Source organism: Meriones unguiculatus, chromosome 2 (assembly GCF_030254825.1).
Source record: "Meriones unguiculatus strain TT.TT164.6M chromosome 2, Bangor_MerUng_6.1, whole genome shotgun sequence".
In the NCBI taxonomy this organism is placed as follows: domain Eukaryota; kingdom Metazoa; phylum Chordata; class Mammalia; order Rodentia; family Muridae; genus Meriones; species Meriones unguiculatus.
In genome coordinates, this window is record NC_083350.1 from 169,508,600 (window position 1) to 169,533,704 (window position 25,105).

General features: G+C 41.6%; 1 protein-coding gene across 1 annotated transcript in view; it reads right to left on the reverse strand.

Moving 5' to 3' along the window:
- The window catches only part of Plch1 (phospholipase C eta 1), a 201,507-nt gene that overhangs the window by 28,934 nt on the left and 147,468 nt on the right, over window positions 1-25,105 (reverse strand). Inside the window, exons 8-12 of the mRNA XM_060378383.1 lie at window positions 23,214-23,417; window positions 20,272-20,392; window positions 16,211-16,382; window positions 10,055-10,162; window positions 530-691 (exon numbers count right to left, since the gene is read on the reverse strand). Of these exons, the coding sequence (XP_060234366.1) occupies window positions 530-691; window positions 10,055-10,162; window positions 16,211-16,382; window positions 20,272-20,392; window positions 23,214-23,417 (767 nt within the window). The remainder of the gene's footprint in view (window positions 1-529; window positions 692-10,054; window positions 10,163-16,210; window positions 16,383-20,271; window positions 20,393-23,213; window positions 23,418-25,105) is intronic.

Below are 25,105 nucleotides of genomic sequence, written 5' to 3' on the forward strand. Positions count from 1 at the left end.
CATTAGGAAGGAACCGACACCGACATAGGTCATAGAATTGACACTGTTTTCGCTAATTTAGAAGAAACAGTATTGCCACCAAAGCCATGACCCTTTTCTTGGTCTCCAAAGAATGCTCAGAAGACTGAGCCATTTATCCTGTGAGTTTCTTAGAGTCCATCTATTGGTAAGAGGACTGTGTCAGTTATCGTCCTGACCGGAATGATGCAAGGGTGAGATTGGATACATTTGGTAGGATCCTAAGCCAACAGTACACAGCAGAGCTGCTTCATGCAATCTGGGATAGAAGTCATTGCCTTGAGTTGCTATGACTCTACCCCAGGAAAGCTCTAAGAGTATCACATACATTCTCCCTTATCTTGCAGTAGGATTTTGTTTCTCAAACTTCATGAGGATAGACAGAGAAATTTGAGAAGCAATTCATAAAGGAAATATGCTTAGAAACCAAAGGGAGGGTATGTTTTTTGGTTTTGTTTTGTTTTGTTTTTTTGTTCTTGTTGAAAGATGAGTTCAAGAGGAAATTGTTTACCTGCTTCAGGTGTGCATTTAAGCCTTCATGCGTAGCCTTGAGTAAAGCCCTCACTGTGAAACTGTCAGGATCTTCTTTGTCTCGGATTTGAGACTCCTTCAACAGGGACTCCAGCTTTTTCCGTATGAAAGATTCTACCTGGTGCTCAGTGGTGCCGTTACTCTGCAAATAATCAAGTGATACAAACAATCCCCTGAGAAAGACTCACGTACAGCATGCCTCTGTCCAAGGCAACACTGACTTTATAATACCATGATCTCTCAGTAACCTGTAAGAAATTAAGACACTCATTGAACAAGTTTATTCCCCCTAGGCAAAACAAACAAACAAAATCAAATCCTCCAAAGTGCCTGATTATCAAAACCTCACTCTGTGTCAGCTACTCTTCATGTGCCTGCACCAGTCCTCACATCCATGTTCAACACTATTCACACATACAAAGTCTTACTCTGTTTTATTTCCCTGATATGGAATCTAAGTCCTTGAGAAATTAAGCAAATTGCTTAAGGTATACAGAGCTAGTAAGTGAGACAAGCTTCTAAACCATTCCTTCCTGATACTTCAAGCTTTCAATAGAGGGCAAGCCAGGGAAAACTTCCTGAGACTAAGCTTTCTAAACCTACATGGTTATAGTTGAGTCAAAAATGCTATTTCTTAAAATGGTTTCCTTCACTGAGAGGCAAAGAACACTTTGGAAGTTCCAAGGCTGCTGACAATTCTAAGACAGAATTTCTTTCTGGTTTCCAACTCCTTGATGTCATCAGAGGGCACACAAGATTGACCAGTGCTGTGGTCGATTATTATGATCATTTTTAAAATCACAAGCAATTTCAAGGTTTTCAGGAAACAAAGCAATGTCAATATCCCACACAGCTTTTAGGTGATCAAAGCACATCATTTCCTGGAGGTCTGCTGCAGCAACCCCTATGTCCTCTCAAGGACAAGTGGAACCAGGGTGTGCACTGGCCCTCTGATGCTTAGCTGCCTTCACCACTCCCTTTGTCCAGATGTGCTCCACAGGTTATTCAGCCAGTTGCCAAAGACCAACCCACCACAAGCATGCAGGGAGAGGAACCATGCCACAAGAACAAGCGCTACATTATTTATTGCTAGGTGGCCCTTCTATATGACCCAAAAGAATAGTTAGCTCTCTAATTCTGAATGTATTTCACAAGATCCTACAAGAGCAAGGAATTCTACAATTCTCAAAAGAATTAAAAAAAAAAAAAAAGAAAGAATACCTATGTGAGGGAGGAAGGCTACATTTACCCATACTTATACCACAATCATCAGTGTGTTTAAGATATCCAATCAGCAATGCGTTCCACCCATTATAGAATCAGGCTCTGAAGGAGACACAAAGGTGAAAAAGAGTCTGCCCTTGACCTCAGAAGTGAACAAGCACAGCCCATCAGTCACAGGGATGGTAGGAAGGACATGCATTCTTCCTAGGTGGCTGAGAAGACCCCAGTAGAAAGGTTTGATCAGATAGCTATGTGTTCAACAGTGAGGCAGTAAAGGGCTTCCCTGAGATACACAGTGGAAACAAAGGATTTAAATGAGCCAAAGGTGTTCTAGAGAGGTTCAGGAGTTCAGAGGAGAGGGAAGTACTTTGGGGACTGAAGGACTTAAAAGCCACAAGATGGGGCAGCTGAGAGTTCTGCATAAATAATACTTTAGAAATAACAGCAGTCTGGGAGCATAAGGCAATGGAGGACACGAGCCTGCAGACGGAAATTCAGACGCGCTAGGAGCCATGGCAGGCACTAATTAGTACCCAGGCCAGGGAACGGGGGGGGGGGTGTAATAAGGACCAGAGGGAGTTTGGGGGAAAACTCATTTTGATTAAAACAAACTTACTGAATGTACGTTATACGCTAGGTGAGAAACACTAAAAAGGATCAATCCACTGTCAGAGCCTTGCTCATACAAGTCAGTATGAGTCATATGGTACCACTGATGCACAGAGGAGGGGCACTCTATCTGCCTTGGAACCCAGCTTTCTGGCATGAAGACACATGAAATAAAGATATCTTAAAAGAGGAAAACAGTGATTTCCTGTAACAGTAACAAGAGACTCACACTTAGCAACTTGAAACAACACTGCATTTTATCATTAGTCTGGAAGACAGAAGTCTGGAGCAAGGTGGGGGTCACAGTCCCTTTGGAGCTCAAAGTCCTGTCTCTTCTCATTGACAGTAGCTCCCTGCATTCCCTGGCTTGTGAGAGCATAGCGATCTCTCCCTGTGTCTTCACACTGCCTTTGCCTGTGTGTGCCCATCTGTTGGCCTTCTCCTCTTAAATCAGTTGCCACTGGATTTGAGCCAACCAGGTTACGTCCAGGACACTCTCCTCTCAAGATGCTAAACAGAAGGGATCTGGGATTTTGCCTTTGATCGGGCTTCAGCAAATAGGAATGTTATGGCTAGATTATCTTTATCTCGTAGCCAGACCACTAAAGCTTTTTCCATTCTAAGCCTGTCTCACTTTCTTCTCATTTGGGTATTTCCTTTAACAACCTTTCCTCTGTATTTACAACTTGGCCAAATATTTAGCATGGGAGGCCTTGCACTCCGCCTGTTAGCTTCTGTGCCTTTGTCCTTGAGATTCATCATTTCCAGCTTTGGTTTGATGAGAGAAGCATGCAACTCTACCTTTTGCCTGAGCACTTGCAAGCTATTGTAAGGCTATTAATTAACCTGCTTTCAATACTGATGTGTATCGGGAACTGGCAAAGACCAAGCAGAAGAGAGCTGGGAGCAGCAAGTTCCTAGTGAATAGTTCAGAATATACATTTTAACTGTTTGGGTGAGTTTACGGTGTCACCAAAACAATGAGAATATTGATATCAAAAATCAGAGACTGAAGTCAGACTCAGTGGCACACATCTGTAATCCCAGCACTCGGGGAGACAGAGGCAGGTGGATCTCTGTGAGTTTGAGGCCAGTCTGTACTACAAAGTGAGTCCAGGACAGCCAGACTACACAGAGAAACCCTGTCTCAAAAAAAAAAAAAAAAAAAAGAAAAGAAAACAAAGAAAAATCAGAGATCGCCACATATAATGACAACATAATCATCAAGCTTAGAATATTGTGAGAATTAGCAAAATGTGCTATGGAGACACAATATGCGCACTCGCTGTTGAAAAAAATGGGGCTGATAGGCTTTTCAGTGCAGCATCACAGCAAACCTACTTGTTAAAAAAAAAAGGAACATCTGTCGAACATAATAACTCAAGGCTCAAAACATAGTATAACTGTCTGGAAAGCACGAGTATGAGTCTGTACCAGGCTACCTCACAAAGCAACGTTCTTTAATAGCACGTTTTCCAAACCACCTGACCCCCTCCAAGGTAAACACCAGGTCCTGCCGAGTCCTACTCATAATGACACAGACAAAGACTCAGAGTTCAACCAGACACGGCGCTCTGGATCATGACACTGAAACAGGCCGGGACACTTCTCAAGCAAAGCAGCAGCCATTCCCTTTACACTGTGACAGAAAAAGATGAGTTCTTGATTGGAGTTGATGCTGAGTTGGCTCATATTGTAAACACTCAGCATTGTAAATCATGGGAAACAGTCCGAAATCCCTCTGCAGAAAACATTGAATATATTTCACTGAAGGCCATGAGTGGACCCAACAAAAGAGCTACAAGCTCTCTGACTCCTAGTGTATTTGATCAAGTGCTCCTGAGCCTGGAGGGGAGGGTTTGTAGAGACACAGAAAGCTGGCAAGCAAAGGCTTGCAAGAACGCTGAGAATGCCCAGAGCCAGGGACAGAGTTCTCCCAATACCATCTGCTTCCTTTCCTTGCTCAGGGCCTCACAGAAAGCAGGACACAATGAAGATCTGAACTGTGGCCATGTCAGAAAAGCAGGGCTACAGCTACAAAGCCCAGGATGGCTGGTGCTGGTGGAATAATGAACGGCTAATACAGCGTTATCAGTATTCACTTCGCATCCTCTAAACGTGGGGACTCGCTGAAGGAATGAGGATCCTGCCTGGTGATCTTTTTTTTTTTTTCTTTCTTTCTTTCTGTGATTTTCATCACTGCAAAATTTGCAGCCACAAGGAACAAAGAAATATGCAGCTGAGGTTTCATTACTGTGTTATCATTCAGTCCCGGAACCCAACAGCACCACTAAAAGAAAATTCAGGCAGCACCTGACCTCAAGACCTGTCTGCCACTGTGCAACTGTAACAGAGACCAAAGCTGAGGGCTCTGTGTATCTCATTCTTTTGTTCCCTGGGCCAGAGGAAGGATGCTGCATGGAGAACAGTCATTTAATATGGTCAGGAGTAGTTTTTCCCAGAGATATAATTAGGGTCCCTAATTCAGTTTTATGAGAGATTTAGGAATCTATGTCTTTCGTCAATCAATAAAAAAAAATAAACAAACAAACAAACACATTCTCATTTTCCCCTAGCACTATTTTTCTTTTTTTTTTTTTTTTTTTTTTCAATCCTCGGACCCCGGGGAAAGCCAGCCCACAGCTTAAATAGCCTCTGGGTAGCCAACCCAGGCGTGCCACGGGGGCAATGCAGATAGGTCCACATACATGGAAGCAAGCCAGATCCTCGGCCTTAGCCAAATGTGGAGTTGTTCCTGACAGAGAGCACTCACCATCGGGAAGGTGGAGGGCGGAAACCAGCTCCATCTTTAAGGCATAGCATTCTGCAGCTCTCTACAGTTCCCCCTTTTTGTTTTAGACGCATCAGGCAAGAGTAGAGGTATGATCTCTGATATTAGAAATAAATTGGGACTTTGTACAGATGTTCATTTAGGTGTCATCCACCCAAAGAGCATCGGACCCGTCCGATACCTTTTTCTCAGAGGCGGGACCTGGGGCATCAACCCGCATGCAATCAGACATGCTCTTCTCTGGGTCCAAAGCAGCTGACCCTGAGTGCAGTGCTTAGCCTCGCATCCTGAGCGTATCATTTTAGCTTTTTATGGTATCCAACCATGCTTGGGGAGAATGCCTTGCTTCAATGGCTGTAAAGGCCTGAATGATCATGGCTATTTTTCTAAAGAACCATTTAGAAAGGCGAATTTTCCCCATGCCAGACTCTGAAGAAATCAGACATTGAGCTAGAGAGCACTGATGTTTCACTAAACATTGGTATCACCAGGGTAGTGGCAAGATTCCCAGGTGACACCAAGACCACTATCAAAATCTCTGGTCTAGGACATAGGCACTAACACTTCTGAAGCCCCTTTTCATAGCAATATGTGGCTGGAGTTGAGGGCTTTCTCTTTAGAGAAACATATGGCCCATCTCAACTTCTCCAAATGCCTTCTTCTGTGCTTAGTACTGAACTCTGGGAACAGCAAGAAAAACGTATTAGCTGCCCCTTCGATTGCCTTATAACACTTCAAGCCCATTTCCTCGAGGCATGGGTTGAAGTGCAGCTGCTTTTTAGCCATCTGAGTCTGCATTCACTCTGTCCCTCTCCTGCCAGTGTCCTTACTTCTCATAAAACATGTTCTTCTGTTCAAGACTCATATCACGGAACAAAAGAGGCTGGAATCACGCAGGTCCCTTTTTCTAGTCCTTGTGACTTGTTGCTAGGATATGACCTGCTGCTCAGCATGTGTCATTTCATCTTGGAGTGGACGCGGGGGGTAGCGAGCCCTCAGAGCTCCAAGAGGTGACTCTTCTGCTCTATGATTGCTGTCATGCTGCAGACTAACAACGTTCACAATGCTTCTTAAAATGTCTCAAAGGAAAGATGATGACATTGCAGCTATAGTTGAGGGAAAGCGAAAGTTATTAAAATGTTCAGTGAGAGGCACAGAGAATAACCGAGTATAGTATAATGAAATGTAACGGGTATTGTAATGGGACTGGGACACAACTGGGATCAATCTGGGCTGGAAGGCCTGGTTCTGTGGGGTGAGTGTCATGTAAGAGAGAGCTGATGCTTGTGCCCAATAGCCTGGCTAAACACAGATCCAGAGCATTCTGAGAAGAATGAAACAGATAAAGCTCAACAGAAGAAGAAAAAAAAATCAATGAAGTTGAAATTTAGGAGTGGGAAGTCTGTGCTGCCCACTGGCACAGAGGATCCCATAACTGTGAATAATGGTGAGCTGGCTGCCCGGCATCAAATCCGCTAGATTAGCACGCTGTGGCAGAGAGGAAATTGTCCCTTACATCTCTGAGCTGTGTGTTCTTGGGTCACTGCACACATTGGCTTTACCCTGTGGCTTACATATCATAAGCCAGATTCTTTCTCTGGCTAAAGCTACAAAATAATACAGGGCGGAAGCTTAGGAGTCAAGTATAGCAGAAAACATTCATTGCATAAGCAAAGAATTTCAGGGGTCTTGAACAGCTGACAGATTAGGAGAAAGCCTGCCTCCTGTTCAGCAGGTAATGTTGGGTGAGCTTCTATACCTGCCCTACTCTTTGCCTTGGGTTTGCTTTGCCTAGAACTTTCTCTCCATGTATTAACCTGGCTAATTCTTTGTTTTGTCCAGGTCTTTAGTTACATGTAACTTCTAAGGAAAGCTTCATTCAGACATTCCAGCTGAAAATTCAACACACATACACCATTTTTTCCTTTAGCACTTATGTCTAACATATACATATTTCATTTTTCCTCTTGTTTCTTATCTGTCTCTTTCTCTTTCATTAATGCTTAAACCCCAGGAGACAAAACTTTCATCTATTTTATTCACTCCAGTATCACCTAATACCAACAATGGTGATGGCCCGTCTCCAACAGGAAATGCCCAGTAAAAAATGGTGACATCCATAAAATATCTTAATAAGCTCATGAAAGTTAAGTTCAGATCCATGAATTGTGTTAAAAGCTTTCTGTATTGCAATGCCTTAGATATGGATTATTAGCCTAACCATATACTTTCAACTTACAGCTGAGGTTAAGGACTTCCTTTATAGGAATGGCTTTGTGAGTAATGGCTTTTCCATATGAACAACTTGCACTGTATATTGTTTTGTAGAAATATAATCACACATCCTTAAATCTGCCACTTAGATAAGATAGCGGAGTTCCCTGAAGTCCAGCGGAGCATAAACTGACTGGCTACAATACTCTCAGATTTTAACACAGGAAATTCATTGTCTTTTCTCAAAAGAGCTCAAAAAACAGAGAACAAAGGTTGCGTAAGAACTTTATATATTTCTCCTAAAAATGTTGAGTTTGTTTTAATGTATTTTGTTCCTCAATATATAACAAAGAAGCCTCTATAAAGCCTTTGAAACAGGGTGCTCCCCCAGCTTTACTCAGGTCAAATGGAGGGTCATGGCTATCTTTGTGGGGCCATATTCTAAAGCATTTATCTATATCAGAGTCTGGAAAGCAGCAAAGAGACTTTGAGCATCAGCAGAGATCCCTGGAGGTTAGAGCTGCAAATACTTATCTGTTTCCATAGTGCTATATCTACAATGAAATTTCATAGCCCCAGATACATACTATAAAAGATTAAAATTGTTGTCAGGTATGGTAGCATGAACTGATATCCAACTAAGGCAGGAGGATCAGCCAGTTCAAGGTCAGCCTGGGCAAAAAAAAGTGAGGCTGTATTTCAAAATAAAAAGTGTTAAAAGAAGGCTGGGGACATGTCTCGATGATAACATGGTAAAGTACTTGACTAGCAAACACCAGGACCTGGAGTAGCACTAGACAGACAGAGGGACAGACAGACAGATAAAGTCTCAACAGACTCAAAGAAAGGCTGATATAGCCAAGTGGACCTAAGAGCTAGATCAGCCTCATTTGCGTGCAGCAGTAGATGGCCGCATTGTCACAGTAACGGTAGTTAAAACCTTCCACCTCCCTGTGTCACAGAATAGCAGTTCCCAAACAGGTGATCCAGGGGCTTCTGCTTCCTCTGTCAGATGGTAGACTATACAACTAGCAACTGGGGATCTGAAGAACTCGATGTAAAAGAATAAGAATCAGAAAAGCCTGTTTTATTAAATAAGACAATAAAATATTAAATGATCCATGGTCAGAAGGAATCAGTAACGAAGATAACAAATACCTAGAGAAGCATATATAAAAAAAACACCTTAATGTAGTAACTATATTTTCAGTTATGAAAATATCTAGGTTTTTCTGACCTATCAGTTACAGTATTTAACTGTGTTAAAAGAAACTACTGTGTTAAAAGAAAAACTGAACTCAGTTCACAATTTTTGCATTCTCTTCAAACAGAATCTGCTCTTCAAAGTACTTTAAAGCCAAGAAAGAAATGTCTATGGAGATTTCAGCTGTCACTAAGCTCTTGTCTCCTTTGAAAGTAATGTCAGCTCCCATCGCCACCTCTGAGGTGAGACATTGGAATTAGTGTAATTTAGAAGATAGTGTTTTGTTGTAACAACATAATTGTTGAATTCAGGGTAATGGTGTATATTGGATCATACAAAACGTATCTGGGGAGAGGATAATGGCTCTGATTTCCACAAAGTACCATTTTTCTGTAGAAATGAAACTATACTGCGAAGCCTACGGTGCTTTGGGCTTGTCCTTTGGCACCGGAAATCATGTGACTGCTGGTGGTAAAAGGGATAGCATTTCCAAGCCTTCTTCTCCAGGTTCAAACTGACCCCACCACAACCCCATGGCAAAATGCACATGTGGCTCCTTCATGTAAGAAAAGGTCCAGATCCCCAGGCTAACCTCAAATGCCACTGTACTTACGATGTGGCTGATGGAACACTCAACCAAACGCCCCATTCTTGGAAAGGCTTGGAAATCATCTAGGCTAAAGTGTACTTTCTCAGGGAGGGTTTTGGTATCCTGAAAAGCATCTGGGGCCTGGAGCCAGCCTAAGGTACGACAATGGACAGCTGGTATTTGGCACGGGAGACAAGGTCACACCTACTCATGTTCATCGAGAAGACTGATGGTCCAAGCTGGTATGACTTCCAGCTTGATTATAATAAATGTGTTTATCCCTAGAACAGGGACAAATTGTGTAGTGGTTTGAATGAAAATGGCCTCCATTGGCCCATAGGGAGTGGTACTATTAGGAGGTGTGGCCTTGTTGAAATAGTTATTGCCTTACTAAAGGAAGAATGCCATTGTGGGGGCGGGGGCTTTGAGGTTTCAAATGCTCAATCCAGGCCTACTGTCCCTCTTCCTGCTGCCTACCAATCCAGATGTAGAACTCTCAACTACCTCTATAGCACCATGTCCGTCTGCATGCCACCATGTTCCTTGCTGTGATATGATGGTAACAGACTAAACCTCTGAACTGTAAGCCAGTCCCAGTGTTTCCCTTTTTAAGAGTTGCCATGGTCACAGTGTCTCTACACATGATAAAAACACTAATGCAGACAGAGGGTTCACTGCTAACATGCCTTTCGCATAGACTCCATCACGCACCACTCTAACTGCTGGGTGCTAGCACAGAGTAATTTTGAAAGAACATCTTGTCACACTACAGATACCATATTAGTGGAGAGTCCAAAACACTGCCAACTTGAGGAACAACTTCATTGTTTCTGCAGTACATAAAGGGCCAAACGGTGGGGAGCCATGAACTCACGTAATGGAGCTTGAACTTGCACTCATCTTCAATTTCGTCTGCACTGTCCTCGTCAGAAACTTCTCCTTCCTCTGCATCATCCCCAAGGTGATAAGGCAACTTCTTGCCCTGAAATAGATCAAAATGCCCCATGTGAAAAGGAGAATAAATTCACTGCAGCCCCAAAGTAGAGGCAATCCAAGTGTCCACCAACAGATGGACCAACAAAACATGCTCTTCTCATATGAAATATTACTCAGCCTTTAAAAAGAACAAACCCTGATATACATAACAACATGGGTAAACCTTGGCAGCATTTTGCCAGGGACATAAGCCAAAGCCAAACTTTGCATGACTACTTACATAAGGAACGAGAACAGCAAAAACAGAGTCAGAAAGCAGGATGGTGATGGGAACAGGTGGCAGGCAGGAAACAAACCTCTGTTGTTGAATAGATATAGAATTTTGGTTTTTTAAGATGAAAGTACTTCTGATTATATAACATTTTCTGTATTTCATAACACTACTGAATTATGTATTTAAGTAGTTAAAGGCTGAGATACATGTTGTGCTCTGTGGACCATAATATTTTTATTGAAAAAAACTGAAAATGAGGTAAAAATGAACTAAAAAATGAGGTATCTATGTGATGGCTGCCATTACTTCAGACCCACTAGAAGGCTAATACTCTGGAGGATAGACAAAATAAAGAGAGAAATATATTTTATCCTAAGGCTGTCATTACTCATTACATTAAATTAATTGTAATCAATATTGTGTCTTTTAAAAAAGTCAGACCAATGTCTTTAAAAAAAAAAAAGTCTGACTCCTGACAATAAGCATTACCCATCTGACTGAGCAACTTTCACCACTGGAGTGCTGGTATCCCCTCAGATGCTAGAATTTAATACTGTATATATTTTGGCTGATAGCATGAAGAAATTGGGCCTCTGGGAAGTGATTAAATGAGGAGAGGTCCCCTAAGCTGCTTGTCTCTTCCATCATGGATACATACCTATGAGAAGCCAGCCCTCCCTCACCAGGCACTAAGCATGCCAGCCTGCCTGCAACTATAATCCAAATAGGTGAGAGGTTGACAAAGGAAGACTGTGGTGAGGTTGAGATAAGCCTGGCTATTTAGTGAATTCTAGGTGGACCTTGGCTGCCAAGTAAGACATGGTTTGGGGGTTGTGGGAGAGAAGAAAAAGAAGGGGAGGGGAGGAGAGGAGATGGCAGCAGAAGGGAGGGGAGGGGAAGAGAGAAAGAGAAGAAAGGAGAGGAGAGGGCAGAAGAGATGAGAGAGGAGGGGGGAAGAGAGGAGGGGAGGGGAAGGGGAGAAGAGAAAAGAGAGGAGGAGAGGAGAGGAGAAGAGAGGAGAGAGGAGAAAAGAGGAGAGAAGAGAGAATTCTAGAACTTGGAGGTTGGGTTTTTCAGTCTGTAGAATGGATAAATAAACTTTTGTTTTAAAGTTGCCCAGACTAAGACATTTTGTTTTAGCAGCCCAAAGACACTATGGCCCCCAAGAGCAGTGGTTTCTCTCAGAGGTTAAAGCTGCCTTTAGCAGTTGCCTGCTGGTATCCCCTTGCATCCGAGCCTTCTTTCACAGAGGCACTATGCAGCTTACAGAACAATTCTCAGGACCAGGCCACTCTCGAGTCACCAATACGTTTTAGAAATCAAAGGCCTTCAACAGAGAAAACGTTCATAATAAGGAGGGAAGAGATCTGAGTTGCACCATTGTATTCATCACCAAGTATTCATGGGAGATTGGCTCTGGATCTCATCTCAGACACCAAATCCCAAAGATGCTCAAGTCCTTCCTGCAACACAGTTTGGTGACTGCACATCCTCCTATTCACTCCAAACCACCTCCAGGCTATTTATCGTACCTAATGTAACATCAAGGTCATATAACTTAAAGGAAGGGAACCTGTGCGAGTTCAGTACAGGCAGAGGAGGTGGACTGTCTGCACCCAATATGATCTCAAAGATGTACAAAATCTCCAGGGAATAGTTTGGAAGTAAACACAGTCAATTGTTAAGAATAAGTGTCCAGGGCTGGGGAGATGCTCAAAGCATTTGCTGGATAAGCATGACTTTGGAGGCCCAGATGCCATGTAAGGCAGGGTCATGTCTGCCATCTCAGAGCTTCTATGGCAAGATGGGAGACAAGACAGGAGAATCCCTGGACGCTCATAGGCCTGCCTCAAACAAGGTGGCAGGCAACCACTCACACCTGTGGATGTCCTCTGACCTCCACCTGTGTCCCATCCCCAGACATACAAACATGTGCATGCATGTGCATGTCTGTTTTGTTGTTGTTGTTTTGGTTTTTTAAGAGTAAGTATCTATGTGGTTTTTCCCCTTCTATATTTTCCAATTTAAATTTTTTAAAAAGTTAAAAAAAATAAAAAAAAAAGAAAAGCCAAAAGAATGCAAGACCCAGGGACCTAACAAGAGAGAGTTCTAAGAAATATTAATAGGATATTCAGTTGCTCCCAGAATATGATACTGGACAGAGTGGTCAGAACCACGCTCTGAGTCAAACAGCTGAGGCTGTTGAAGTGGGCAGCCTACAAATTTGACCAATGTCTCCCATCTCTTTTCTCTGCCCTTCTGCCATAATCTCTTCTTGACTATGTACTGGCCCTAGTGACTGCTTCTAAACATGGAGAGCACAGCAAAATGATAGGGTTCCCTTCTTGAACCTATCTCCTCCTTACCCTTCCACATGAATCCATCCCCCAGCCCCCACCTCTCTGCTTCTTTCTGTCTCTGTATCTCTCTTCTCCCTTCCTCCCTCCCTCTTTGTCTCTCATCAATACAGAGAGAGAGCAAAAGAAAGAGAGAGCTGTTCAATGGAAGGAACCACATAGCAAAGAACTCGAAGTCTGTAGGCAAACATCCTGCCACCAACTGCTCCTATATATCCAGTTTCCTCTTCCCACCTTGAGGTAACTGTTTCCACCTGACACCTTCACTGCAGCCTTTGATGAGGCTTTGAGCAGAAACCCAGCAGGGACTATGTGAAAATGTCTGCTACTTGAAGTTGCTAAATTTGGGGGCAATTTGTTATGCAGCCATAGAAGCCTAATAGACTCACAAATAGAACCATGGGGGGGGGGCAGACCTAATGCACTGAAAATGCTTTTTGCAAAAATAAGGGACAGAGATCACTGTAACTTCAGCATCCACACAGTGGCCTCAGGAATTGTTGGCAGAAAAGCTACCACTGGCTTCTTCTACCATCCCTCAGCAGGATGGGCTCAGTTTGAACCTCTTCTCTTGTTTCTTCCTCAATGCCAGAGGAAGGTTCATCAGATTGGTAATTTGTAGGTGAGGTGTAACCCCTACCTTTAAGAAAGGTTGAAAAATCAAATATCTAGCACTTAAAACCCAAAACAGACACAGAAAAATTTAAGTATGGAATGAACTGATAATTGATTTCTGCTTTGTTGGATTGTAGGAGAAACCTCGCCTGCTGTTCTGCTCCCTCCTATACACCCACAGCCCTTGACCCTGGGCTTTAGCTCAGTGATAATTTCAAAATAATTAGATCATCTCCGTAATAAAAGTAAAATCTGCACTCAGATAAAGCTTTTAGGATTTGGAGACCTAAATATGTTCTTCAACTTACAGAACGGCATTTATTTCATTTTTATTTTTATTTTTATTAAATTAAAAGTACTTTTTATTGTTCTTTGACAACTTTATACATGTATAGATTGTATTTTGGTCATTTTTACCTTTTTTAATTTATTTTTTATTTGTAACAATTTATTCACTTTGTATCCCAGCTGCATTGTCCTCTCCCAATCTCACCTTCCCTCCCTCCCTCTTCTCCTGCTTTGTCCCTCCCCAAGTCCACTGATAGGTCCTCCTCCCCTTTTATCTGACCCTAGCCTATCAGGTTTCATCAGGAGTGGATGCATTGTCTTCCTCTGTGGCCTGGTAAGGCTGCCCACCCCCTGGGGGTAAGTCTGAAGTGCTCAGATCCTATCAGTGCTCTGCTGTTTTAGATAGGGTCTTTTGTACCCAGGCTAGCCTCAAAGTCATTTTGTGTAGCTGAGGCTGACCTTAAATTTCTGATACTCCTGCCTCCACTCCTAAGTACAGGAATTATGCATTTGAGATACCCATAGCCCACACTGCTGCCATGCCTTCCAAAGACCTTCTATCTACAGTATTCACTCCAGTGTCCAAAGGCCCTGGGACATTCTGTCCTAAGTGACCATAGACAAGTGCTAGAGAAAGTATTCAATCAGTTCACAAAATAGCCTTCTTAATTTCCGCTGTCCAAAAATCAAGAGACAGAGAGAGACACATAGAAAGAGAGAGACTGACTCACTATGTAGCACCGGCATGACTAGAACACACTATGTAGACTAGACTGACCTCAAACACACATAGATCTGCCTACCTCTGCCTCCCAAGTGCTGAAATTAAAGGTGTGTGCCACTGTGCCAGCCAAAAAAAAAAAAAGATTTTAATCAAACTGTCTCAGTCTACATTTAATTTCCTGACTTTTGGATAAGGAATATGGAGTGATTTACAATATTACAAAGATAACACTTCGATTTTGAATGCAGAAACCAGTTTTTAGCGCAGCAGTTACCTTTGACCAGATTTCGACAAGTTGACCTTAATATTACCTGTCAGGTTATTGGGACATTTTATTCACAATGCATTAATACAATAGCCTGACAACACCTCTTTGATGGACTCTGCAGCTACACTTCTAACTTGTTAAAAAAAAAGCAGGTTTTGACTGACTTGGGAGATTTCATTTTCTTCCCTAAAGCTTTACCCTGCGGTGGGCTCTCTCCTTGACTTTCCCTCTCCTCCATCACATACATTCTTTTTAAGTAGCTGAGTCTATTCCTCTATTCTTTACCTTTTTGAACTCAAAACAAGGCAACCATCCAAGGTTTTAGTCCACAGAAAACACTGAAGAAGAGTGAAATAACAAAGCTGGAAATGCGGAGCTCAAGAAACTGTCTTTCTAGCCATCTTTTGCGGTAACGATATTCAGCACAGTAAGTTTTCTCCCTTAGAAAATCTGTTGATGAAATGCTACTCTGCTCACCCCCTCTCCTCTCACATACACAATTCCTGAGAGGCATTATGTCTGTGCCCATGTTCCTGTTTGAAGCAAGTGCTTCTCACACACATAACCAAGACCAATCAACCATGAAGATTTTTTTTTTCCTTTTGACAGACAGTTATTGGAGCTTGAAGTGGAAGAAAAGAATCCGAACAGAATGCCTTCAGACTGGAGTCAGAGAGTTTTCTTCTCTCTCGCACCCCCGTTTGTCATGCACACCTCTCTGTGTGAATGCTCCCAGACTAAAATGGCTTTCAGATAATGGACAGCCAGGAAAACAAATCCATTAACTTGCCTCTGAAGGTGTGACTATACATTAACAAAAATGCATGTATAGACACCCTTCACATGTACTGACTCTAATTACTTCTTTTAATTTTTTATTATTTTTTCTTATTGATGCGATTTTTATGATTTTACTATTATTATTATTATTATTTTACAATTTATTCACCTTGTATCCCAATTGTAGCCCCCTCCCTCATCTCCTTCCAGTCCCACCCTTCCTCCCTCTTCCTACCCTATTCATCTTCCCTAGTTCACTGATAGTGGAAGTCCTCCTCCCTACTATCTGACCCTGGCCTACCAGGTCCCATCAGGACTGCCTGGATCCTCTTCCTCTGTGTGCTGGCTAGGTCATCCCACCAGGGAGAAGTGATCAAGGAGCAGGCAAGGAAAGATGCTTAATTCTCATTCATAAGGGAAAAACAGGATAGACACTAGAAGCAGTACGAGAGAGGGAACAGGACTGGAGACCACGGATGTCCTCTAAAAGACTCCAGCCAGCAGGGGATCAAAGCAGATGCAGAGACACACAGCCAAACTTTGGACAGTATGCAGGGAGTCTTATGGAAGAAGGGCCCAGGGGAGACTACAGAGACGGATGCATCAACCAAAGACCATACATAGAGAGGACATAAACCCCCTGCTCAGATGTAGCCTCCATGTAGGTTCCCTAGTAAGGGGAGAAGAGACTGTGACATTCTTTTTTAAACCTTTTTTGTCAACAAGGAGGAGGATGTATTGGATCATTGGTGTTTTAATGTTTGGGCTGTAACCCTTGAAGTACTTACCTTCACTAGGATTTTGCCTTTCAGACTCTGAGGGCTTGGAAGCTGCCTGCAGTCTCCTGTATCTACAGATGACAGGTCCAGTTTGTCCTGGAATATTCCTTTCAGGTACTGAGCAATCTTCCTCTGCTGCTGAATGCTGCAGTGGTTCTCAATGGACAGAATAACAGGAAACCTGAGGAAATAGCAACAATTCCAAGAGCATTCAGTGCACCAGCCCACAGGGATTTTTTTGAAACCTGGAAATAGAATCTGCATTCATTGCATTCTTAAAATCCCTGCAATTGAATGGGCCGTACTAATAATGATTAAAATGATGCTAAGAGGAGAAAGATTAAACATGCATGGAAAAAATTCCTCAAAGCAAATACATTTCCCAAGCATAATGACTAAATAAATATTAGTTCTTGCAGGATAGCTTAGTTTAATATCAGGCAGAAAATAAGTGTAATATATATATATGTATATATATATATATATATATATCCTAAGGAAAGAAAATTCATGGTGTTTATTTTTTCATATTTATTCACAAGTGTAAATGCATCAAAGGGACTGCTGCATATCATTAAGGGCAGTTGCTTACTCTAAAAATATACCAGTCCCAGCTAGGGAACGAATGGTTAAAAAAAAAAAAAAAAAGCATAATGGAGCTTGATTTTACACACCGAGTATCAGGCCTCCCCCAAATCATTTTATGAAACTGCACACCAAGCCTTCAATTTAAGAAAAAATAAAAAGCTGAACTACTGAGATGGCTCAGCCTCAGCCAGCAAAGGCAGCCTGAAGACCAGGCTCTTACCCCTGGCATCCACATGAGGAAAGAGAGAAGGGACTTCTGTTAGCTGTCCTCTAACGTCCACATGTGCAGGGTGGCATGGGAATACTCCACCCGCTCACCCACACCCACACTCTGATGCCTAAGAAAACAACTGTCCATTCTACCGCAGCACACACATTTCAGGACAGGAAATATAAGATGGTTCCCAAAACAACCTAAGAGGTTAGCAGCCAAAGCAGGGAATTTTTTTTCTTAGTTTTCTCTCACGTATCTTTAGAAATATTATGTGAGACCTTCTTTCAAAGTACATAAACCAATATTTGAACTACCTGATACACTTGTGTAAATTACAAAAAGATTTCTCTGGCCCTCTTCAGATTGCATTCTGTTCAATTTAGAACACCTGATGCAGAGGTCACAGCGAAGGTGCTATGGATTCAAACGCTAAATACTGGCCCCAGGATCTGGTTGCTATCCAGATGAGCACCTTCTCAGGTCCACCAAGTGATGTCGTGTAAACTTTGCTCCCCAATTTATAGTTGGTTGGTTAATAAAAATAGCTAGACACCTGTAACTCGGCAGAAGAGAAGTAGGCAGAGCTTAGGTTCCTGGGCTTGGGGTCAGATGGGGACTGTGAGTCAAAAGGGAGAAGCAGGAGAGGAAGCTGGAGAGAAGGAGGTCACTATGAGGCAGTATGGACCATGAGCACGTGGCCATGAGGGTTGGCCTGATGGAATAGAGCAGCCCAGGCAGGAACCGTTATGGCAAGTAACTTGGGGGTGATACTGGAAAATAGTAAAATAGCGTAGAGGATTGGTATCTGCCCAGTTATTGTGCCTTCAAGCCTTTATAAATCTAAAAGGTATCTGTCTCGATTATTTAGGAATAGTTAGGAACTGGCTGGGATAGAGGAGCCCTCTATAGTCTAATATCCAATCCACAACACAGGTGCCTCCGACTGATAAAGGCTTGCTTTCCTGACTGTTGTCTGCCAGCTGGATGTGCTTTGGGGCAGGTTTTATACAAAAGCATTGTGAAGGGAGAGAGAGAGAGAGAGAGAGAGAGAGACAGAGAGAGAGAGAGTGAGCATCCTTAAGATGTCCTGCAACCATGTAGGTTTTAACAAAATAATTTTAAATCCTCAATTCCCATGTAAAGATCTCATGAGCATCTAGTGCTGCCAGGCATAAGGTTGTTCTCAACCAGAAGGGACTTTGAGGCTCATCCCACACATCTGTCAATGTCTATAGACATCTTTAGGTGGGCACAATTTAGGGATATTACTGGCAGCTGGTGAGTGGAAGCTGGAGATGCTGCTAAATGCCCTACAATACACAAGATGGCTCTCCACCACATATAATCTTGCCCCAGTAGTCCACAGTGCCAAAGTTAGGAAGTCTTAGTTATTAAATTTAGAAGGTAAATAAAAGGACCAAAGCTTGTTAATGCCCTAAACAAAGTATATAACATTCTCATTAAAAGTGATTCCTGTTTCAAAGATTTACCACTATTTTACGTGTATGACTGTTTTGCCTGAATGCAGGTGCACACCTATTACCCATAGAGGCCAGAAGAGGGTATCAGATGTCACTGAACCTGGCGTTAAAGTTGGTTGTGAGCCAAGTAATGTGGGTTCTGGGAACCAAATTCAGGTCCTCTGCAGGAGCACTAAATGCTCTTAATCACTGAGCCATCTCTCCAGTCCCTAAAGTGCATTTCTTCTAAGGGTACTTAGACATGAAGTCAACATTGGAGGCACCAGAGGATCGATCGTCTGATGTATGCAATGGCACTATTTCATATAATGGGACATACTGACATGTAAGACTCATAGATATCAGGGTTTGGAAGACTAAATTTAGCACTAAATTCTTTCATGTAAAAGATGCCACAAACCAAATTTGCTATGCAGCAGGCACTATTATTAGAAGAGCATTTCACCTTTATGGTTAATTAATAAGACCAAATATTGGAAATTTTAAAGGCTACTAGCTTCTAAAATATTAATTTATGCAATCATAGTTTTAATTTGCTTTTTTTAATTTAAAAATCCTTCTTTGTATGCTTACTACATTGATGGTACCTGCTAAACAGAAAGAAATCAATGGTTGCTGAAATACGGTTCTGAATTTCAATGAATTTAACCACTTCATACCTATAAAAGGAGGCAAGTTATCAATTTTTTCATCGGGGTGTTATACGCTATGACAGATGTATATTCAGACAGCTAAGTGTCAAGAAAGGGAGGGTAAGTCAGCTGTGGGTCAAGATATGCTTCTTAGTGGGGCAGTGCTTAAATAATTTTGTTATATAAAACTGAAGTATGTCAGTGGCATGGTGGGAAGGGCATTTGTGGGGATACTAGAATACCCAAGGTTGGTAGTCATAAAGGCTCCAGGCTTGTTGGATAAGGTGAAAGACAGTCATTGCTAGCAGATTCTAGGTCTCTGTGGAGCAATGATGGAAGAGGATAATACTGGAAGAGAAGGAAAGTAGTCACCCATGAAGGGCACGAAGACATCCAGGGTGCTGTAGAACCTTTGGGAAGAACACTAGGACAGGAAGTACAGCAGCATCCATGTTTCAGAGAGAAATCATAGCATTGGTGTGGAGTATGAACCAAAGGGGAAATGAGACTAAAGAGAAAGGACTGAAGTCAGAAAAATGACAAATCTTCTCTCTGTTGGATGTCATATGCAGCCTGACGTGTCTAACATTCAGCATTTTATTATTTATGACATAGCATCAAAAAAATGTACTGTTATGGGGCTGGAGAGACGGTTCATCAGTTAAGAGCCCTGGGTCCTTTTCCAAAGGACTGGGGTTCAATTCCCAGCTTCCACATGAAAGCTAAGAATTGTCTACAATTCCAGTCCCAGGAGATCTAGAGCCCTTTTCTGGCGTCCACACACAGGCATACACGTGATGCACAGACATGCAGTCAGGCGGAACACTCACACATGAAAATAAAGTCTCACAAAGTTAAAAAATGTTACGTACAATAACTTGTTTCCTAGCCTTGTGGGTTTAGGAACTTAGAAGTCATTCTTTTCAAGGATACTTTCAAGGAGACAGGGTGAGAGAGAATGGAATTAAGGAGTGAGTAGGTCACAAGAATCCATAAGCTTGGATGCCATAGTACTCATTCCCAATTGTATAGGGAGGCAGAAGAGAACCAGGGCAGTACTAATGAAGCCACAGGGTCCAAGGAAGAGTGTGCATTTCTGTGCCCACATCACCGTAGACCTGGACCATGCTTGCTCCTAGGTGTGGCTGTACTTACTCATTCTTCACAAAGGCATGCTTGTTGATGGTCTCCACAACGTCCTTGAAGAGAATTTTTGAAGTGAGAGTATAACCATGGTGGACCACTGGCTCTCCATCTGGGCCATCCCAACAGTCAACTGCCCAAAACAGAAGTTCACATTAGCAACATACAATGTCTGGAGTTTCTTACTATTTCTGGAAATGCCAGAAACAAATGATTATTACTGGAAATTATATACACTGCAGTAATAAGAAAGATATAAAGGCAGAGAACTGAACACTGCACCATACTTATGAGAATAAAGAGTTAGAGATGATAAATGACTTGGGGTTTGGGGTTTTTTGACAATGCTTATAGTTTACAAAAATATCTTTCCCATGAGTGCTTATAGTTTACAAAGATATCCTGCTCACATGTAAGTTAATGCTTATCAAAGTTTCTCTTGTAAATTTATCAAAATTAAGGCAAACATACCTAAGAATATGATCTCTTTTTTTAATCTTTTTCTTTATTAACTAAAATAAATTCAACTTCTCCAGATAAATATTTTCATTTGAGAGTTGCTTTTGGTTCCAGAAGCAAAGAGCAACTAGCACAAGTAAGTTCTGCCTGAGCCTGCTTTGAGCTCACACACCTGCAATGTCACCTTTAACCAAGGTCTTCAGCTAATAGTCAGTCGGTCTAGAGTTCGGTCTACAGAGTTCAGACCTGCTCACACCCCAACTGTGTGAGCCCACTCCTTAAATGCTACCAGCCAATTCTTGTTTCCCTTTTTTACTCTATTCCATTAGTTCTTTTTCTGGTGAACTTTAATTAATACAGGCTCTGATGGCCTTCATGCACTAAACATTGGCTGGTCCTCTAAAAGAGCAGCAAGTGCCTGTGACACTTGAGCCATCTCTTCCATCCTGAAATAAACATTTCCTTCATTTTAAAATTACTTATTTATTTATATATTAGGCAGGGTTTCACTATGGACTACAGGCTAGCATCAAGCTCACAGAGATCTGTATGTCTCTGCTACCTAAGTGTGAAGACTAAAGGGGTGCACCGCCATTCCCAGACTGAAGCAGACATTTCTAAAACCATGTGGCATAGCAGCAATAGTGATCTCTTAGCAAAAGACAGTCCTCACATGTTAGTGATATTGCCAGTGTAAACAAATATACTGCACTTTTAGCTGCATATGATTCTGTTTAGTAATTAACCGTTGGTTTTGATAATGAATAACCATATTACAGGTTTACAATTTTTTGTGCTCGCTTTTTTATTATTATTCCAGAGTGTATTTTTTTAATTTATAAAAAAGTTTATTAGAAAACAGTATGTTGTTTTCCATCAGTAACAGCTTCATACAGATCATGTTTACTGTGTCTCTGCATCACATTAAGAATCCGTACTGGACTGATCCATAACACTTAGGTTTCTGTAAGCACACTCTGGTATTTGGCAAAATAGCCTGACACATTTCCTAGAATGTATCACTGCCATTAGGCAGTGTATGACTGTGTGCAATTTCAACACCTCTTGCCTGGACTTACAGTCCCATTTTTAAAGTAGAAATGATATAACAGGCAGATCTCTGTTACTTTGATGCCAGCCTGTACTACATAGTGATACCCTGCCTAAATATAGAAAGAGAAAGGATAGGAAGGAGGAAGGGAGGGAGGGAAGAAAGGAGGGGGTTATTTCAGCGTGGAAGAGATGGCTCAGTGGTCACAAGCACTTGTTGCTCTTACAGAGGACCAGCCAATGTTTAGTGCATGAAGGGAAGGGCATGTTATCCTGTATTAATCAAACTCCACCAGAAAAAGAACTTATGAAATATCTTTCAAAGAAAAAATGTCCAATAAAAGGCACATCATTACCTGATTTGTTCTTCACACCAACATACTCTAACCTACATTAGTCATGAAACAATATTCTGCTAATATTTAAAACACAGGCAGACTATCCATGTTGATAGTTTCTAATATTTTATGTCTGAACTCAAGTTTCTGTTAATCAAGGACAATAACACAACACACCAGAACGTCACTGAGGCACAGACAGCCAGGTTCAAGGGAAGTTTCCTGTGAAGGCTAACAGTGTGCTGGGGTTATTGGCAAAATAGAAATACTCCAACAAACCCGTAAGGCAAAAAACAGCCAGGGGCTACAGGGACCACTTTTTCAACCAGATCACACACTAGAATCCCCCAAAACACTCTGACAAAGACCTGATCATTTTGAAGGCCAAGTGGCTAGTCAAACAGCCAGTGGATGGGGGTGGAAGGGGAGAAGGAGAACGGACTGGAAAAAGAGGTGGGAAGAGAAAGTCAGGATGTAAAGTAAATAGATTAATTAATAAAAAAAAAAAGTTTTGGTTCAGAATATGAAGATGACCATGGAAACACAGTCAGGCTCAAACAGTGTCTTTAAAATGAGAATGCCCCACCCCCATGGGCTCATGATTACTTATATTTTACTTCACACCCTACTCTGTACTAACATTCCTATACCATGCCTGTGCCTCAACCAGCAGAATTCTCATCCCACACTAATATTTGTACGTACGTGCTCCCTGATAATTTGTGAGCTCTTTGAAGACAAACAATACATCTTACTTATATCAGTGTCCTCACCCCTGAAACTGATTAGCATTTTAATAAACGTAGACCATGAAGTTTCTTCAAAATGAATAACTGTCCTGAACTAATTTTGCTGTTTTTGTTTTGTTTTGTTTTTTCTTTTTCATTTTTAAAAGTATCTTTTCAGGTAGATTACTCTCTTAGCAGTTCAAGGTATGTTTCCCAAATATTGGCACATTTCTCTGTGACTCGTGATTGAAAAATGAGACAAAGAAGAAAAATGACTTTATAATGAACAAACATCTCTAACTGGTATAGAAACTTCGGACCTCTGCATCTTAAGAGGCCTATCATACAGCATCCCTGAGTACACACGAACTGTACGCACCTTCCACACAGCGGCAGCCCTCTTGTAGCACCCGTGCATACATATCCACTTTGGACTGAGAGAGGAGCTGGTCCCCAGTCAGGTACGTGTTGTGCGATGAAGCAATGTAGTAGTTGCAGAGGGGCTGGTCCATGTCTTGGTACACCTCATGGTGCAAAGGGTTAAATACGTCACAAGCAGGGCTACGCATGAAGTTCGTGAAGCCTTCAGAGGAAAGAGTGAAATGCCACAGCTTTCAAAGAATAGCTACGTAACTGATGCCAACAGAGACAAAAATGGCCAACGAATATTCATAAGCGAGTATCAGGACAACGCTTGTGGTGACAACAGAGCAATGAGAGGTTTTCTTGATGATAAATAGAACATCAGAAAATATAACTTTGGGAAGTAACCACTCAAATACATCCGTCAGAAAAACTGACATCTTAAAAAAATTGGGTTGTCCTGACAAAAGCATTTATTCTACTAAACTCAAGCTATGTTTATGTGGTGTGACCTCAGGGGTAACCAGTGTTGATTATAGTCATATTAAACCTCAATCAACCAGCAGCTGATAAGCTCTTACAATGTTCTGAAAAACAGCACATGGTAAAGTATTGGGCCAAACATTAAGTATTGCCTAAATTCAGGGGGTGGCTAACTATGAAACGGGTTTTTGGAAAATTGCTGCCAATGGCTTTCACATAAATAACTTTAAAATGTTGCTTAAAGTTTGCGTAGAAAATCTACCAAATTCTCTATAAGCTCTCAAAAGCTAAAGCCGGAGTAGTGGAGGCAGCCATCACAAAGGATAGGTGAAGAAAGATACGAGTGAACAGAAGTAATCATTATTATGATAGGTTGTTTCAACTTGCTGAGATTCATTTGGTAAAATTCAATCTGAAAATATGCCGAGTCTTCAGAGTTTCTTCTTTGTGACGTTTATGTTCATAACTAGAGGCCAAACTTAACTGCAGCTTTGGGGAAAGCCTCAAGAAAAATATTCTTATTTAAGTACAGTCTTAAGAGGCCCAAGTTAGGTTATCGTCTATTTTAAAATAGTTTTAATGATGGAAAAATTTTAAATTATTCCTCTTCATTTTAATTCTATTCCATCCCAGGAAATAAGAACTTGGCATTAGAGAATCTGTATCAAGCCAGGTCTGGCGATATGAACCTGATTGCTACACACACCCACAGGCATGCACACACCAATTGCTCACGATCACACACAGCCACAGACACATACTTTTACACACACACACACATATGTGCATACTCACATGAATGCACACATGCACACATTTGCACACACACACCCTGATCTACACTGATGATGGGAGCAGGGGAATTCCAGAAGTCAACAGTCAATTGTGGCTTTGAGTGCTCTTGGGGAAAGTTGAGTTTCCCACAAGTCCTTGGTTAAAATTATCTGTTCTGCTTGGGAAATCCCACAGCCTGTAATTTATTTCTCTGCATATTTTAAAGGCATATGGCTTATACACACTGTAGCTATATGTGTAAATTTATGTGTAAATCATAGGAGCTAAATTCTGAGTGCATAATTATATAAATTATTTAATTTCTTTTGGTCTTACTTTCCTTAGCTACATACATATTAGCACGGTTTCTAACAGTTTCTAAATTTCTACCAGTTGGGAAAAACAAATCAGTTCCTAAAATTTTATTTAAAAAAAATGTTTATTTTCAAGTCACTAGTTTTGTAGATTATTTGTTTGAGGGCTCAAATATCTATTTGAGCAAAGTCAAATATTTCATTCACCACACACAATGGTAGCTTAAAGGTTACTGCAAAAATAAGAGAAAGACAAAACCAGAGATCTGCTTTGCAGGAAAGTCTATGCTTTTTGGGCTTTACCTGCATTACCTGAAATTCCATAACCATTTCCCAA